The 17,261-nt window shown below is 42.7% G+C and overlaps 1 protein-coding gene across 1 annotated transcript; it reads left to right on the top strand.

The window, feature by feature from the left end:
• The first annotated feature begins 152 nt into the window (after nt 1–152).
• On the top strand, nt 153–17,057 carry LCT (lactase). The gene is made up of 17 exons (XM_023931380.2): nt 153–828; nt 1,733–1,812; nt 3,181–3,264; nt 3,949–4,051; nt 4,407–4,482; nt 5,215–5,902; nt 6,288–6,933; nt 8,215–9,777; nt 10,112–10,380; nt 10,527–10,817; nt 11,669–11,867; nt 12,508–12,710; nt 13,071–13,180; nt 13,705–13,839; nt 14,752–14,975; nt 15,862–16,098; nt 16,828–17,057. The coding sequence occupies exons 1-17, from the start codon at nt 153–155 to the stop codon at nt 17,037–17,039; spliced, it is 5,796 nt and encodes a 1,931-aa protein (XP_023787148.2). The 3' UTR covers nt 17,040–17,057.
• The last annotated feature ends 204 nt before the right edge of the window (nt 17,058–17,261 follow it).

The following is a 17,261-nucleotide window of genomic DNA, read 5'->3' as shown; positions in this document are numbered from 1 at the left end:
GTTTATCTACTGAGTGAAAGTCCTGGTCTGGTATTCCAGTGTCAGCTATTTTAGAGAACATTTATCTGTGGAACAGATTAATTTCAGTTAAATATTACTTCTACTGGTGTATAAGTAGTGTGTAATAATTGTTTCTGAAGCAAGGTTCAGAAATGGACCTGATTTATTGTAAGACAGTCATCTTCTTTCTGTTGGCTTCTCTCAGCCTTGGGATAGATGGGGAGTTTGCTCAGAATTTTTTGAATTTTTCCACCATTGCTGGGCCTCTACCCCATGAACTGGCAGAGAGGTTGGGCCTGCAGGACCAGGTCCTGCCCGAGGACCAGCAGGGCCCTGCTGTGGCTGAACCACAGGGTTACCTGTGCCAGCCAGATCTCATGGCTTCCGAGCTGCCCCGGTACTTGTCCCAGCTGCGCGAGCGCGAGGTGACGCACTACAAACTCCTCCTGCCGTGGGCACGCGTTCTTCCCGAGGGGAACGCCGTGAGGGCGGACAGAGCCCAGGTGTGGTGCTACCGGCAGCTGCTGGAGGCCCTGGCTGCTGCAAACCTCAGAACAGTGCTGGTTCTGCACCACGGCCGCATCCCCGGTGTGGTGGCCGCGCAGGCCGGCGGGAAGAGAGCCAGGGCTTTTTCTGAGCTTTTTGTGGAGTACGCAGAGTTCAGCTTCCACACCTTTGGGGACCTGGTGGATGTGTGGCTGTCCTTCAGTGACCTGCCAGAGGTCCTTCAAAGCCTGCCCTACAGTGAGCCCCAGGAACGAGTCCAGGCCGTGGCTGCTGCTCATGAAGGATTTTATGCCGCACTCCATGAGAAAATCTCACCAGCAGGTAAGGAGAGCAGCATTTTCCAATATGACTCAAATATTTTGTGATAGTATTAAATGGCAGCTGCTACATGCAGTCTCTAGGTAGATATTTTTGTGTGCTTCTTCCCAACCCACAGAGGAAAGACTAAAACCTTTCTTAAATGTACCTGAAACCATGAATAAATAAGGCACAAGAATTCTCCTGTGCAATAATAACTGTGAGGAAGTCTGCAATGTCCTTTGACTTTGCTCATTGCAGACACTGGGGTCTTCAGTACTTAAATCCAAATCTACCTGTGTTACACAGAGCAACAGAATTTCACCTCTTCCATGGTGGGTACCTGGGATTTTCCAAGCAGGTACCACCTTTGGTCTGCCTTCTTTGGCCTTGGAATTTTTCTGTCACAGACAGACAACCAGTAGAGCTGGCTGAGTCACTATTTCTTTTCCCAAATTTTTAATTTGTTAATTTTTAATTCTTGCATTTGTTAGGAATACTTTGTTGTACAGTTCACGCTATTTGGCGATAGCCCTTAAAAGTTGCCCAGATTCCCTCCTGCATCTCCAGTCTTTCCAAGTTCCTGCCACCCCAACATCTCAGAAATGTTCAGCATAGAATGGATTAAAAAATAATAAAATTGTAGAACCATCACAAAGGCATGAAAATGAATATTAGCTATAATTAGTTATAATTATGCAGGGAGTGGACTGACATTTTATTGACAAGGCTCCTTGAATGGTGCGTTTGAATTTCTACCTTCTTCAGTTCTCCCTTGAAATCACAGAATATTATGAAATCAACTACCTGGAGCAGTGGCTGGTGTTCCACAGCTTCAACAATTTAAAACTGGTTTTAAAATAACGGCAGTAAACTGAAATTTTTATTTGTCCTTAATATGTTACTAACAGACTGCCTCTTTCTCTAGGTGGAAAACTGTCCATTGCTTTGGAAATGGATCATATCTTGGACAGTGCTTCATCAGAATTGCTTTCAGTTTCTCTTCAGGTAAGACCTTAAGGAAATATTTCCGAAATTATATAAATTTGCCTTGATTTAGCTTTGGTTTTTATGATGGGTTCAAGTTACTTGTTGGAAGTTAAATAAGCTTTATGCAGGTCAGCCAGTTTGATAAGCTTTAATTATTTGATTAGTTTGATAATGTGAAACCGCTGATTTAAAACTTATTTCAGCATCCTTTCTTGGCTGGTAGGCACTGATTAAGCTACATGGAGACAAATTTGCTCTCATAATTGGCAATATTAACAATATACTTGCTAAATGATAAGGTGTCTCCAAAAAGTGTACCTGTTACCATTTTCTCTGCAGGTGTACTTAATGCACCACCAAAGATATTGATACATTATCCTAATTAGCTGCTATTTAAAATATTTGCTGATTATGTTAAAACCCAGACTGAGCTGTGCTAAAAGTGGTGTAGTTGCACAGAGATGGCACAACATGAGGAGAACATAATCTCTACAAAAGCAATGACATTCTTTCTTAAAGATCCAATTCCCTCTTCATAGCTGTCCTCACCCAGAGGATGCTGATGCAGGTTATAGTGCACAGATGACAGTGCAGGGTTTTTCATTGTATTCATAATCCTTCAAAACTTAGAACCAGGTCAAGCAATGTGACATAGCAAGGATTTAAGCAAGGTGTGGTTTGTAGGGAGAGCAAAGAAGTTGTTTGAGGTGAGCTAACTAAAGTAGAAGAGAACCTTGGACTGAAAAACAAACTGAAAGCTTATCAGTTTTCTTCCAACATCAGCAGCTGGTTTAGCATGAAAATGCAATCTGTTCCCTTGAGGTTGATGACTTCTAGTGGGATAACACTTGTGGTATGGAATGATTGAAGATTTCTGAAGTGGACTTTCAGCCAAGGTTTATTGATAAGGCCTGCCTGAACCACATAGTTATAAAGGTTTCTCTGATAAATCATAAACAGAAATTAAGAAATTACCTGTAAATCATTAATATCAAATTAATAAAATTAATAAAATTAATATAATAATCTAAATTAATTAAATTAATAATTGATATTATTTATCAATTATTAATAATTTAATAATTAAATTAATAATTAATAATTACATTAATAATATAAAATTAATGAAAATATATTAAAATAATAAAATTTAATTTAGTTGTTTAATTTGTACTTTATTTAAAAGGAGGTATGCAAAACACATCTTCCCTTAAAATACCCAGTCTGTGCTCTCTATATTGTCCAGGGCTCCCCAACAACTGTATGGCTTCTTAATCCAGCAATATGTCTTTATGAAACTTCACACAGTTTTATGTATTCTTAATGTAATACTTCTAAAAAACCCATTTTTCTCCAGCGTGATTATTTTCCTTTTCTTATTTCCAGGATTCAGTAGACTTTGTGTCTCTTAACCTTCAGTACCATTGTGGAAATGAAAGAGATTTCTACAAGAAATTGAGTAAATTCCAGGTAACTGCTGTTATGCACAGGGTTAAAATGATAGCAGCAAATAACAGACCATAAATAGGAGCAGTATTTCATGTGCTGTCATGCATGTCTAAACAGTTTTGATTTTCTGTGAAAGCTCAGGCAGCAGCTACATTAGGAAGCAGCTGCAATGTACTCATTTCTCTGTTGTTATTCTGACTTGAAAACTGTTATTGGAAAATGCTGGAAAGGATCATCTTGGTCAATGCTTATTGTTGATGCATTAACAACTGGAATGGAAGAATTCTTTTGTCTGGGACTGAAAAACCTTCTCTCTCACATGCTAAGTGTTTGATAAGCTGTTTGGCCAATAGCTTAGTACTGAAAGATATTAAACTCTTCCATGAGCTCTACAGCAGTGCTACAAAACTTCACATTCCTCATTAGCAGAGGCAGTGCTAGAAATGTTACTGAGGGTGAGTTCATTAAAGGATTAGATCTCCTGGCAGCACCAACATCAGTGATGCTGTAGTCTGGTACCTATTGTAACCTATGTTAAACCTCTGGTAGTGAACTGCATTCTTAAAATTCATAGGCAAAGAGTCATCCAGCATCTGGGTAGCAGGATAAGGAGCTGCTCGTGTAAAATGCTAAACATGCCAAGATATTGTTTTACTAGGTGGCTGATGCTTCTTTTCATACTACTCCCTGATTTCTGCTTTGCAGAGTGTCTGGAAGGACAAAGACATCTTGGTTTTTAGTCTAAAGGTCCTTGGCTGTGCTTCCATGGAAGAGCATCCTTTCAAACCAGTAGCTGCCGTTGTCACAGGTGAGTGATGTTTGAAGAAGGAGAGTTTTTTAGTTAAGATCTGCATGGTAACTTAAAAAGGAAATTCAAAATCATCCAATCTAAGCTGCTTCTATGAGATAAAATAAACTTTATGTTTTTCTATAGTTTTTTTATTTTCTTGGAAAATTAAAGATGGATGGTGAGTGTTGAGGGAGAGGAAGCAAGAAATCTTTCACAAATCTTGTCATCTTTTTCATTGGCCTCAAATTGTGGAAGGGGAGGTTTAGGTTGGATATTAGGAAAAATTTCTTTCAAAATATAATTGTTTGTTACAAGTAGTGTCATGCAGCCATGGCATCTAAGACTACATCACTTACCATTTGTTTGTTTTCAGCTATTAATAAAGAAGAAGCACATCTGATTGGGTGTGATGTTAACGAGTTCTTGGACTACTTATCTGATGTTTCAAGGTACTATAGAAAATACTGTAACACCATAATACTATAATAAGATACAGTAATAAAACAGTATCCTCTAGAAAACTATGTGCAGGGTGAGACAAGACATTTTAGTGGTAAAGTCTCCTGTTAGTTTCTGAAAGGGCTGCAAAGGGCTGTTTTTTCTGCTGAGCCCAGTCTCTTCCAATTACTTGCAATCCTCTATCTGCTACTAATCCTATAATGTAATCCTCTTCCACTCTCTCATCCTTGGTTAGCCAAATTGCACCTTCAATCCAATAGTGAAAAGTACATTTTTCAAGCTTTCTGCTTTTTTTCAAGAGCAAAATGGTTATAAATAAACAAATCTAATAGAGGCTTTCCTAGGGGAGAAGCCAATTGAGCTTATGGAAACACGGGAGATGTCATTGTGCAGGGAGATGCTAAGGATTCCAGTAGCAGGAAACTCATGAAGCAGTTGTAGAATGGCAAATTGCTGCTCACTGCAAGGATTTTGTTTGCACCTCTGACCTAACTAATGAATTATGAGACTCTACATGCAAAGAGCTGTTCTGCAGTTACCCACTGCCCTCCACCTTCATGTTCCAGCTGGCAGATAGTAGGGTTAGATTGATCAGATGTCAAAGGAATTATATGTGGCTTATGTTACTTGTATAGGAAACAAACTTCATATTCTGTGTTTGCAAGTTTTATAGCACTGGCATCCCCCTTGGAGATTTTAACTTCTATTCATTGCATTTCCAGTGAAACAAATACTCTACAGGAAAACCCAGATGCTGTTCTTGCCCCTCAGTCCTCCTATCAAAGAGTCTGTGAAATGTTTGCTGAACAGTCTGAATCGGAGAGGGATTCTTTCCTGCAAGATGTTTTCCCAAGTGGGTTCCTCTGGGGCATATCCACAGGTGCCTTTAACATTGAAGGAGCTTGGGCAGAGGATGGGAAAGGAGAGAGCATCTGGGACCAGTTTGGGCATGGGGCCCATGTCCACATGAATCAAACAGCAGACGTGGCATGTGACAGCTACTATAAAACCAGCTATGACATTTACCTGCTTAGGGGTCTTCACCCCCAGCTGTACAAATTTTCTGTATCCTGGTCTAGAATTTTCCCTGCTGGCACCAACAAGACCATCAATTCCAAGGGAGTTGATTATTACAACCGCTTAATTGACCGCTTGTTAGACTCTAATATTGAGCCCATGGTGACTCTGTTCCACTGGGACCTGCCCCAAGCTCTGCAGGCTCTTGGTGGCTGGCAGAATGAAAGTATCATAGATCTTTTTGTGAGCTATGCAGACTTCTGCTTTTCCAAGTTTGGGGATCGAGTCAAGCTCTGGGTTACGTTCCATGAGCCCTGGGTTATCAGCTATGCTGGCTACGGCACTGGAGAGCATCCTCCAGGAATCACTGACCCAGGAGCAGCATCTTACAAGGTAGGGGTACAGGAATAATTAATATCCTGCAGCTGCTCTTGTTGGGCTGTTTTCCATGATGGTTCTGTTCTTTAACTATGTTCAAACCTAATGTGGCCTCTGAGGCAACTATTCCTTGGTTGCTGGATTTATGACACTTGTTAAAAATGGGTCAGTTAACAGAGGCCAGGTGTTGTTATTTTTCTGTTCTGAAAGCTGATGTGGATGGGTAGTCAGATTCTTTTGCCTTTTCCAAATCCTACTACACTCCTTGTCTATCATTATTTATTTCGTCAAGGTCTTTTCTTTTGGATGGAGAGGACATTTTCACATGGCAATAAACCCAATGCTTAAGAGATTTTGTGCAATGCAGTGTGACACATTTTCCTCTTCTTTCTGCTCTCAGGTTGCTCACACAATTCTCAAGGCTCATGCCAAGGTCTGGCACCTGTATAATGACAAGTACCGTTCTCAGCAACTGGGAAAGGTGGGGCTGGTGCTGAACTCGGACTGGGCTGAACCCAAGACTCCAACCAGCTCCGAGGATGTGAGGGCATCTGAGAGGTACCTCCAGTTCATGCTCGGCTGGTTTGCTCACCCTGTATTTGTTAATGGTGATTACCCAGATATCCTAAAGGCTCAGATCCAGGAAGTGAACCAGCAGTGCTCCATGACAGTTGCGCAGCTGCCTGTGTTTACAGAGGAGGAGAAATCCTTGATAAAAGGGTCTGCAGATTTCTTTGGCCTTTCCCATTACACTTCCCGCCTGGTCAGTGCCGGCACTAACGGGATGTGCACACCAAGCTATGAGAGCATTGGGAATTTCTCCTTGCACGTAGATCCTTCCTGGCCACAGGCTGCCTCTTCTTGGATCCATGTGGTCCCTTGGGGATTAAGAAGGCTGCTGAAGTTTGTATCCCAGGAATACACGGGGTCAAAGATCCCAATATACATAGCAGGGAATGGTGTGCCGACAGAAGACGCCGGGGATCTTCTCAATGATACTCTGCGCGTGGATTATTTCCGCCAGTACATTAATGAGGCCCTGAAAGGTATGGAGAAATTAAATTATTTTTTTAATCATGCCAAATGGTTATTCTAACCCTTCCGTGGTGGTTGCCTTTGCTACGTCACCACTTGCACTGTGATGTGAGGTCAGCCGCCTGTTGTATGGATAATGAGTGTGACTTTATATACTTAAGCCTATCTGGTGTCCAATATGGAGCTCTCCATTCTCTTTAGATATTGGAATGCATTTTTTTATATATGGATTAATGTAGCCTGGACCCTAAGGTCAGTCCCTCTGTGAGAACATTGTTCATATACTCCAGTTCCCCTGGAGATGATTGGGCTGCAGGCTCTTGCCTGTAGACTTCTCATAAATTTGAGCTGAACTGCCTTTACCAATTAATCAGATCTAACTAGCAGTAACCACTGCAGACTGGAAATATCTCCTGAAAAATTTTTACCTCAAATCATTTTGAGAATGTTCAGGTTATGCTTGTATCTTTGCAAGATGTCTGTCTTTTGACATAAGTGTTAGTGGCAAGCTCTGGACAAATGTAGAGAGCTGAGGTTTCAAATAGAGATTTGACTGATGCTCTCTAGATAGACTAAACAATACTGTCAGGAAAACATTAAATATGCTGTATTAAATGTGTTTGTGATCAGTGTATACATCATTTGATCTACTTGACCTAGATCTCAACATACTGCTAAAAGTGTTGGAAGAGCTACAGAAAACACAATTTAGTGTTGCTATGCCTCAGCAGAAGTAAAGAGGATGGACTGCACATGGGAGTGAACTTTTTTTGAATAAGAGATATGTAGTGCTTTTTTGTAAGCAATGTGAGGAGGGATGCTGGACTTGCTTCTTGGTATTGGGTACACTGTTCTGCTAAAAGAAGCTGTCTTGTGCTCAAGGAATATAGGCAAGCACTAAATACCTGACATATTTCAGTTTAATTACAGTGTTAAATCTAAAAGTGCACCATACACCTAAATTGATGAAATCTGCTTGAACATTTTGTGACAAGAACACAAGGGAAGGAACACCAGTGGCACAAGTGTCTTGTACTCAGACACCTCTTGACTAGTACTTCTTTTCTCACACATTACTACCGCTAAGCATTTCTTCAGCTCCTATTACGGTGCTGACTGCTTTTCCTGACAGATACTCTTAATTATTTGGGAAGTTTTTCTAGACTTTAAAACCATTTGTAAGTGTTTGGCTTGTAACACATATCCTTGGCTGTGATGCTTCTGTTGTGCTGAGGTGTGTTTAGGAAATGTTCAGGTGGGTAATTAACAATGTCTCGTTGTTTCCGTGGCAGCGGTGAAACTGGACGCCGTTGATGTCCGGTCCTACATTGCTCGATCCTTGCTTGATGGCTTTGAAGGCCCAGTGGGATACAGCCTAAAATTTGGGCTGCATCATGTCAACTTTGAAGACAGCAACAGACCAAGGACTCCGAAAGCATCTGCTTACTTCTATTCCGGCATCATTGAAAAAAATGGTTTTCCATCTCAAACTTTGGGCAGATCTTCTGCACCAGTGGTGTTTGACCAACCTGTGCCATCAAAGCTGCCAAATTTACCAGCATCAGAAGTTCCCTCCAAGGCAACAAAGGCTGTTTGGCAGAAGTTTTCATCCCAGACTGCCTTTGAAAGAGACATGTATTTTTATGGGACATTCCCAGAGGATTTTACTTGGGGTGTGTCTTCCTCTGCCTACCAGATAGAGGGAGGTTGGGATGCTGATGGCAAAGGACCCAGCATATGGGATAACTTCACCCATGTCCCAGGGAATGTAAACAATAATGATAATGGAGATATAGCTTGTGATAGCTACCACAGGTTGGAGGAAGATATTTACATGCTGAGAGCCTTAGGGGTAAAGAACTATCGGTTTTCACTGTCCTGGCCTCGAATTTTCCCCACTGGAAGGAACAACTCAATCAACAGCCATGGAGTCGAATACTACAACCGTCTCATTGATGGACTGATTGCAAACAACATCACTCCAATTATCACTCTCTACCACTGGGACCTACCACAAGCTCTCCAGGACATCGGTGGCTGGGAGAGCAACGAGCTGATTGACCTGTTTGACAGCTTTGCAGACTTCTGTTTCCAGACCTTTGGGGACAGGGTGAAGTTCTGGATTACAATCAATGAACCCAACATCATTGCCTGGCTGGGCTATGGCACCGGGTTGTTCCCTCCCAATGTAAAGGACCCTGGCACTGCTCCCTACAAGGTTGCCCACATCTTACTGAAAGCTCATGCCAGGGTCTACCACACCTACGATGACAAATACAGAGCGAGTCAGGGAGGGGTCATTGCCCTGTGCCCCTACATTACCTGGGCTGAGCCAAAGACACCAAGTGACCCCAGGGACATTGAAGCTGCTGACAGGTACCTGCAGTTTTTGGTGGGTTGGTTCACACACCCGATTTTCAAAAACGGGGACTACCCCGAGGTCATGAAGTGGAAAGTTGGGAACAGGAGTGAGCTCCAGAACCTGCCGTCATCGCGCCTGCCGGTTCTCACAGCGGAGGAGCGCGAATACATCCGGGGCACAGCAGATGTCTTCTGCTTCAACACATACTCCTCCAAAATTGTAAGCCATTCAACAACACGTCTGAAGCCCTTCTCTTATGAGTATGACCAGGAAGTTTCATTAACAGTTGACAGCTCCTGGCCTTCCTCAGCTCTCACTGACCATCGGCCTGTGGCCTGGGGTCTGAGGAGGCTACTGAACTGGATCAAAGAGGAATATGGAAACCCCCCAATATATATCATTGAGAATGGCGTGGGGACAAAGGCCAAATCGGATGTTGATGACAATGCCAGGATGTTTTACCACAAAACATACATTGATGAAGCTTTGAAAGGTACCAGAATTTGCTTTTGTTCTGTTGGTGTTGTGTGTCTCCTCTCTAGATTTCTGGTTACTTAACTCCTGTGAAGAGTACTTTTTAAAAGTGATTGATATCAGTCTTTAAATAGTCTGAACACAATATAAATATAGTGTTTGTTTTTATTATCTCCTTTGCATGGCTGTACTCTGTTTCCTCCAACTATGAAGATTCTATCAATGACCTTAGTTGACCAGTGCCACCTGTATGAAACAGGAAACTGTATGTGCTTGCATGTGAATTCCTTAGGGTTCATTTAATGCGTGATTATGCTGCTGATGCTCCTCCATTTTTTTTCTTGGTCTTTCAGCTTACAAGGTAGATGGTGTTAATCTGAAAGGATACAATGCTTGGTCTCTGATGGATAACTTTGAATGGGCAGATGGTTATGATCCAAGATTTGGATTGCACCAGATTGATTTTGACAACCCCAACAGGCCGAGAACACCGAAGCGCTCTGCTATGTACTATGCAGAAATCATCCGCAATAATGGCATCCCACTGCCCAAGGAAGATGAATTTTTATATGGAGAGTTTCCAAAGAACTTCCTTTGGAGTGTAGCAACTGCAGCTTACCAGGTCAGGAAACTGAGATGGACTCCTCAAGTATCTGTGGACAGTTAATTTATTGTGTGGCACCACAAAGAATAACAGGCTGAATTTTTTGCTAGGCCAAGACCTAAATTTGGGTTTGCTAATAATTCTTCTCCCCTTTTCAATTACAGATTGAGGGAGGATGGAGAGCTGATGGGAAAGGACTTAGCATTTGGGACAAATATGCCCACACTCCCTTGAGAATTGGCAAGGATGCGACTGGAGATGTAGCTTGTGACAGCTACCACAGGATTGAGGAGGACGTGGAAATGCTGAAAAGCCTCAAGGTGTCTCACTATCGCTTTTCAATCTCCTGGTCCCGAGTTCTCCCAGATGGGACCACCAGGTACATCAATGAAAAGGGACTGAACTACTATGAAAGGCTGATTGATGCCCTTCTGGCAGCCAACATTGTTCCTCAGGTAACTACACCCAGTAAATTTTAGGTAACTAAAAAATAGCAACCCCCAGATCTGATGCTCAGAGCAACGTGTGTGTTTCCATCCATACCCTCCTTCACACAGAAACTGTTTTTCATGGTTTTTCAATTCATTATGGGAAGAAACATGGGGTATTGCATGAGCAAATGAACTTGGAATGTAGAGGTATGTTGAAATTACTACCCAGAAAGACCACGGTAAACTTACTGCTGGCTGTTTCCAACTGCTTTCTTGTCCCTTCACCTTGGAAATAGATTCCACAGGACCTATGCAGGCATGGTTCAGACACTGGGGTGAGACTGACTAACATCGTTCCTGGGATCTTCCTTCTTGCCTTTCTTAGAGATGGATGTAATTAATTCTTTTTCTGGGAGTCAGGAAGCTCCACTGATCAGTGTTATTTGTCACATACTATGGATGGTGACCTCACCCCTGCATCAATCAGCTCTTTCAGCACTGTTGAGTGACTCTGAGCTGCCCTCATACCCCTGTACCAGCCCAGACAGGTGTTCTGGTGGATTGTATTTCACCTGAGAGTCAGTGCAGGTGCAGCAGTTCTTCACTGAGGAGTTCTTGCTGTCATAAGGTGGTTTTTCATAGTCATAAGAAGGTGAAGCTTTTCATAAAGGTGTCATAAGAAGGTGAAGCTTCATCTTCATTAGGCAGTCCCTAAAGAAACTGGCAAAAATGTATTTTATTGAGTGCAGGAGTCATCACTACAACATCAAACTACATTAGGAGCAGGTAACTGCAGATCAAAGCATAGTTTGTGGTCTTAAATGAATGTGAGTTCCTGTGAGAGTGACTGGTTGTCCTCCTGTCTTTCCCCACAGGTAACTCTCTATCACTGGGACCTTCCACAGGCGCTGCAAGACCTTGGTGGGTGGGAGAATGATACTATAGTCCAGAGATTTAAGGAATATGCTGAGGTCCTTTTCCAGAGGCTGGGGGATAAAGTGAAATTTTGGATAACCCTCAATGAACCCTACAATACTGCCTATCTTGGCTATGGCGTTGGCACAGCTGCACCAGGTAAGACTGCTGGGCATAACCTCAGAGCCCTCATGGCACTGTCAGCACAATTATTTTATACTGCAGCAGAGTAGTTCCTTGGGGCTTGCAAAGGCAGAACAAGGAAAATGGTGTGCTGTGAATAGAGGGCGTTTGGATTGCTGTGGTGTGATGAACAAACAGGTCCTTCTTTCACTCTTCCTATCACCTCCAAGTCTGGATTACACTTGTTGCCTGGAACAGACCTTATTTCCAGACCAGCTCCAGGGACAGTGGAGATGAGTTAGGGCTGAAAGAAGACCCAGCTCAGCAGTAGGGTAGAACCAAGAGAGAGGGGATGTGAGCTGACCTGAACACACAGCTTTCTGCTTTCCAAACTGGCAGCAGCAGCCTGTTGCTAGGGCTGGCAATCCGTGTCCCACTGCCGAGGGAGGAGGGGCCAATGCAGGATCCTGCTCGCACAGCCTTGCCGTGGGAGCTGCTCCTTCAGCTGTCTCTGCCTGGCACTGATTCCAGGCTGGGCTTGGGGTGCCAGGTGTTGCTCGTTCATTCCTTTACCAGGGGCAGTTCTGGGTGCCATGTGGTTGTGTTAACCTGGGAAGCAGCCATGAGAGGGCTGGGAAGTGCTGCTCCACTGCCTGAGCTGTCCCTGTCCCCGCAGGTGTCTCGGTTCGGCCGGGAAGTGCTCCCTACGTGGTGGGACACAACCTGATCAAGGCACATGCGGAGGCCTGGCACCTTTACAACGAGACCTACCGGGCCAAGCAGGGAGGGCTCATCTCCATCACCATCAACTCTGACTGGGCAGAACCACGTAACCCACACAGCCAGGCAGATATCGAAGCTGCCACACGACTCATGCAGGTACAGAGACCCCTGGTCACAGCTCCCCCTGCTGCTCCAGGTGACACCCTCTCTTCCCGTGCTGGATGTACCCAGACACAGGCCAGCATCTCACTGAAATAAAACAGTGAGGCAGAGGCATCACTGCAAGGAAATGTATCCCTTTATGGGGGCTGATCAAGAATGCAACAGAAATGAGACAAAGTATGTTTGCAGTGACAAAAGCTTATTAAATTTACTGCTGTTATATGGGCATCCTTTTGTATCTCCATGTGCCTGTTATAAGTTTAGGTATCACCTATAAAGCAGCACAGAGGACTGAGGAATGGCTAAATCCCATGTTTTGATATATAATTTATCCTGCCTTATTTCCTGGTTTAGTTTTTTCTAGGTTGGTTTGCTCACCCTATTTTCAAAAATGGTGATTATAATGAAGTGATGAAAAGAAGGATTCGGGAACGCAGTCTGGCTCAGGGCCTGAGCAAATCCCGGTAAGAGCCCAGGCACACACCTGCTTTTGTTTCACTGGCTGTGCTGAAACATGCTTTTCTTAAAGAAATTATACATTTCAATGATTCTATTCCAATATTACTGTAAAAAAGGCTTATTGTATCCTTACAGAAAAATTCTAGTGTACATTTTCAAAGAATCACAGAATGGTTTGTGTTGGAAGGGACCTTAAAGATCACTTAGTTCCAATCTAGGCGGGGGGCTTTGCCTATTCCTTGTCTTTACCCCTCTTGCAAACTAAATTGGCTAATACATCTTTGGGTAATAAATTGTCAGCTCAGTGATACAGTAACTGCCCTGCATTAGCCACAGTACTTTATCTGATGCCTGTGGTAAATTCATTTAACTTTTCTTAACACTATATCCTGAACTCATTGGTCCTCCTCAGTTACATTTATTGTTTTTCATTCCCAGTTTCTCTTCTTGTGCTTGTGGTGCTGGTACCAGGGATCCCAGCATTATGCATGGAGTGTGTGCAAAGTGTATTCTCTGTTTTCTCTTGCAGACTTCCAGAATTTACTGAAAGTGAAAAACAAAGAATTAAAGGCACATATGACTACTTTGGTCTAAATCATTATACCACAGTTTTAACATACAACCTAAACTATCCTAAGGGTGTTATGTCATATGACTCTGATAGGTAAGAGATAAATGTAAATTATTGTGCAAGTAAAATCTGCACACCTGGAGCCTGGGTTAACTGACAAGTGTAAAATTATAGCAAATAAAGCTGTGAGATAGGTGTTTTAAGTTGTTATAAACCAATACTAGGGATAATATAACTGAGCAGTACCTGAGGTGCTGTTATTTTCACAGAAGTCCAGCAACAGCCTTTCTCTTAGACATGAGGTGATAAAAAAATATTTTTATCATATTTCCTTTGTTTTTATTTATCATAAAATTATCATAATTTATCATATTGCCTTCAATCTGCAGTTTAAACTGTGAGGTGTTACCCTGGTTTGTTGTTAAACAGGTTTAGGTCCCTCACTGCATTGGATAAATGTAAGTTCAAAGTCTAAATAGCTAAATCACTTCATGGTTAAGTATAGATTAAGTCAAGACTTTTTATTTAGATGCTAATTTCATTCTTCAACTTCTAAAAGTAAACAATAGGAGCTTACTAGTTTTTCTAATGAGAATTCAGGTACTGGTGGGGACGACACATGGAGGTGAAATTGTCTCCTTTCCAAAATGTTTCCACAGGGAATAGATGAAATTGTTGTAACTTTCCTTTGCTGCTAGATCCCAGCCCCTTATAATTTAACTCTGTAGGACAGTGGGCTCATTACATTCCTACATGTAATATAAAGGGCAAATTTGCATGCTCAAGCACTGCATTATGCCTTGAAAAGTAGAAATGGTGTTGTAGTATACAAAGATTTGGAACCAACATCACATCGTCAGGCACAGCTGATTTACACAGAGTGTTACTGTAACTCAAAGCATGAGAAGTGTTTTTAGGCTTGTGAGCAGCAGCAGTAGCACCTCAACCCTGGGCAGAGAGGTGCCTGGCACTGGGACTGGCCCTGAGCAGTGTCCTCCTCCACAGGGGTGTAGCCACAGTGACCGACCGCAGCTGGCTGAGCTCTGGTTCCCTCTGGCTGAAGGTGACACCCTTTGGATTCAGGAAGATCCTCAAGTGGATAAAGGAAGAGTACAACAACCCTCCCATTTATGTGACAGAAAATGGGGTCTCAGAGAGGGGAGCCTTTCAATTCAATGACACTTGGAGAATGCATTACTTTCGGACCTACATTAATGAGGCACTCAAAGGTAAGAGTGATTATTGACATCTGGTCACCCAAAGCTCTAGAGAGCAGCAGTGGCTTTACCACAAGATTGATGTGTGTAAAGCAGGCTGCAAAGAGCTGAAAGACTACTGCCATCACACTTGCAAGTTACACAGTTACATGGGCTTACTGAATCCATTTCAAAGAGCCTTTGGGTGTGCCAAAAACTGTCCACAGATAGTCACAAATGTGCCAGGAAAGAAGATCTAAAGGAAGAACAAACCCTGGGTTTAGTGGGGTAACCTGCAGGTTCCCTGATTTGCTGCACCTCATGAAAGAAGGTACTAGTACCTGATGAACTCCTTAACTCCTTCTAGTCTTGACTACTGCTGTGTCTAAAAACAGCATCTTTTTTAAAAACAACACTAAAAACCCAGCCCCCAACCTGGTTTCAGTTACAGCAGTGGTCAAACAACTTCAGGAAAGGGCTTTTTCAGTTTGCTTTTCTGATGTACTGGAACAGCCAGGTGTTTAGGCATTTACTGCCTTGTAGCAGCAAGGCCCCACAAACACTTGTTTAGGCAATGGGTTGCATTTTAATGGGTTTTCTTCTCTATTCCTAAACGTTTGGTTGTTGCACAAAAGCTTTGATTTTTGGAGCAGAGAAAAGCAGTGTCCAGTCCTGGGCACTGAGTGAACTACCCTGGCTACTTGTTGGCTGTAACTTGGCAGCTGAGCTACCTCAAAGCAGCTGAGGCAAGTCAAGGCAGGAGAGAGGTGGGAATGGGGAGAACAAAACCAATGAGTCCCAAGTGGCAAGAACCTCACTGTGTGCCATGTGTGGATGTTCTGGAGCACCTTCCTGCTCTGGCTGCTCTGGGATTCAGAACCACTGACCTGTTCTCTCTCCTCTCTGCTCCTGCCTGCAGCCATTGTACTCGACGGTGTTGACTTACGGAGCTACACTGCATGGACACTGATGGACAACCTCGAGTGGGCAGCAGGTTATGAGGAGAAGTTTGGCCTCTACCATGTGAATTTCTCAGACCCTGCCTTGCCACGGCGCCCCAAGGCCTCAGCCAAGTATTACTCACAGATCATAAACTGCAATGGCTTTCCAGACCCAGCAACGGGCCCACATCCCTGTCTGGAACAGGAGCCAGAAGGTAAGTGATGCAGCAGAAATGGTGCTTGTGTGTTTGCATCTAATCCTAATCCCAAGAATTCCATAGTCTAAGGTTTTTAGAGACACCACCATTTTCTGCACTATTTTTTTTAAGTATTTTTATTCAGTATTAAGTATTCTATTATTTATTAGGAATTTTTTAAGACCTCAGTCAATGTCACTTCCCTATGCAAAATCAGACTAGCAGCTAAACCTTGTGCAAGAGCACCTCAACACACGTCTATCTTAAAAATGTAGCAAAAGTTATTCCATTAGACTTTTCTCCAACAAAACTGCCCTGTTCTGAAGGGCACACCTGAAAAGATGTTTTCCAAACCACACACATTCAATACTCCCACAAGATTGTTTAGAAAAAAAATTGAATACTTTATACAAATCTTTGTTTTGGGTAAGGCTTTGGAAATAGTGATTCTTTTATCATTATTTGTGTCTTCTCAACTGGAGTAGTGCAATGAAAAGCAACCAGTGTTAATGTGGGGATTTGGGAATGAGAATCACCAATACTATCAGGAATTGCACTGTCAGCCTCAGCTGTGCCTTTACTCTGAGCTAGAATTGTATCAATCCCTGATCCCAGAATTACAGCTCCTGCCAGAGTACTGAACACAGTTAAAAGCCTGGTGGATGCAGCAAACAGCAGCACTCACACCTGCATGGAACGGTTCCCCAAGGCTCTCACTAACACTTTCTCATTGTTTTTCCCATTCAGTGACACCAACAGACCCCACTCCAGGAACAGCTGACATCGTGAGCTTTTTGGGATTGGATTTGACATCCCAAGATGCAGAAATAGCACTCTATGTGCTTTTTGCTCTTTCTGCAGTTGGAGCACTGAGCTTGGCTCTTTTTGCATACAAATACGGAAAATTGTCCAAAAGATCCCATAAACAATCACACATAGAACTTAGTAGTAAAATGTAATATTTCCACCTCATAAAATGTTTTAGTTTGTTTTTTCTTAAAAAAAACCCAGTCTATATAGCACCAGGAAGAGAAACTAGTGCTTGCAGTATTGCAGCTTTCTGTCTTGTCTCAGAGATGGCTCCCCAGCATTTTGTTGTTTGCTTTCCAATTTAAAAAGGGAAAGTTATTTTTCTATGTTGACCTGTCTCTTTTGTTCATGGGCATTACTGATTTGATTTC

This window comes from Cyanistes caeruleus, chromosome 7 (genome assembly GCF_971803275.1).
Source record: "Cyanistes caeruleus chromosome 7, bCyaCae1.hap1.1, whole genome shotgun sequence".
Lineage (NCBI taxonomy): Eukaryota > Metazoa > Chordata > Aves > Passeriformes > Paridae > Cyanistes > Cyanistes caeruleus.
Note: the sequence above shows the minus strand (reverse complement) of the source record. Positions and strands in the feature narration are given on the sequence as shown.

Excerpts from the sequence above, each read along its gene's own strand:
- LCT (XM_023931380.2), top strand. The coding sequence starts at position 153 with ATGGACCTGATTTATTGTAAGACAGTCATCTTCTTTCTGTTGGCTTCT. Across the intron at positions 4,483-5,214 it reads TACTTATCTGATGTTTCAAG|TGAAACAAATACTCTACAGG; the intron begins GTACTATAGAAA and ends TTGCATTTCCAG. Across the intron at positions 10,818-11,668 it reads CAGCCAACATTGTTCCTCAG|GTAACTCTCTATCACTGGGA; the intron begins GTAACTACACCC and ends CTTTCCCCACAG.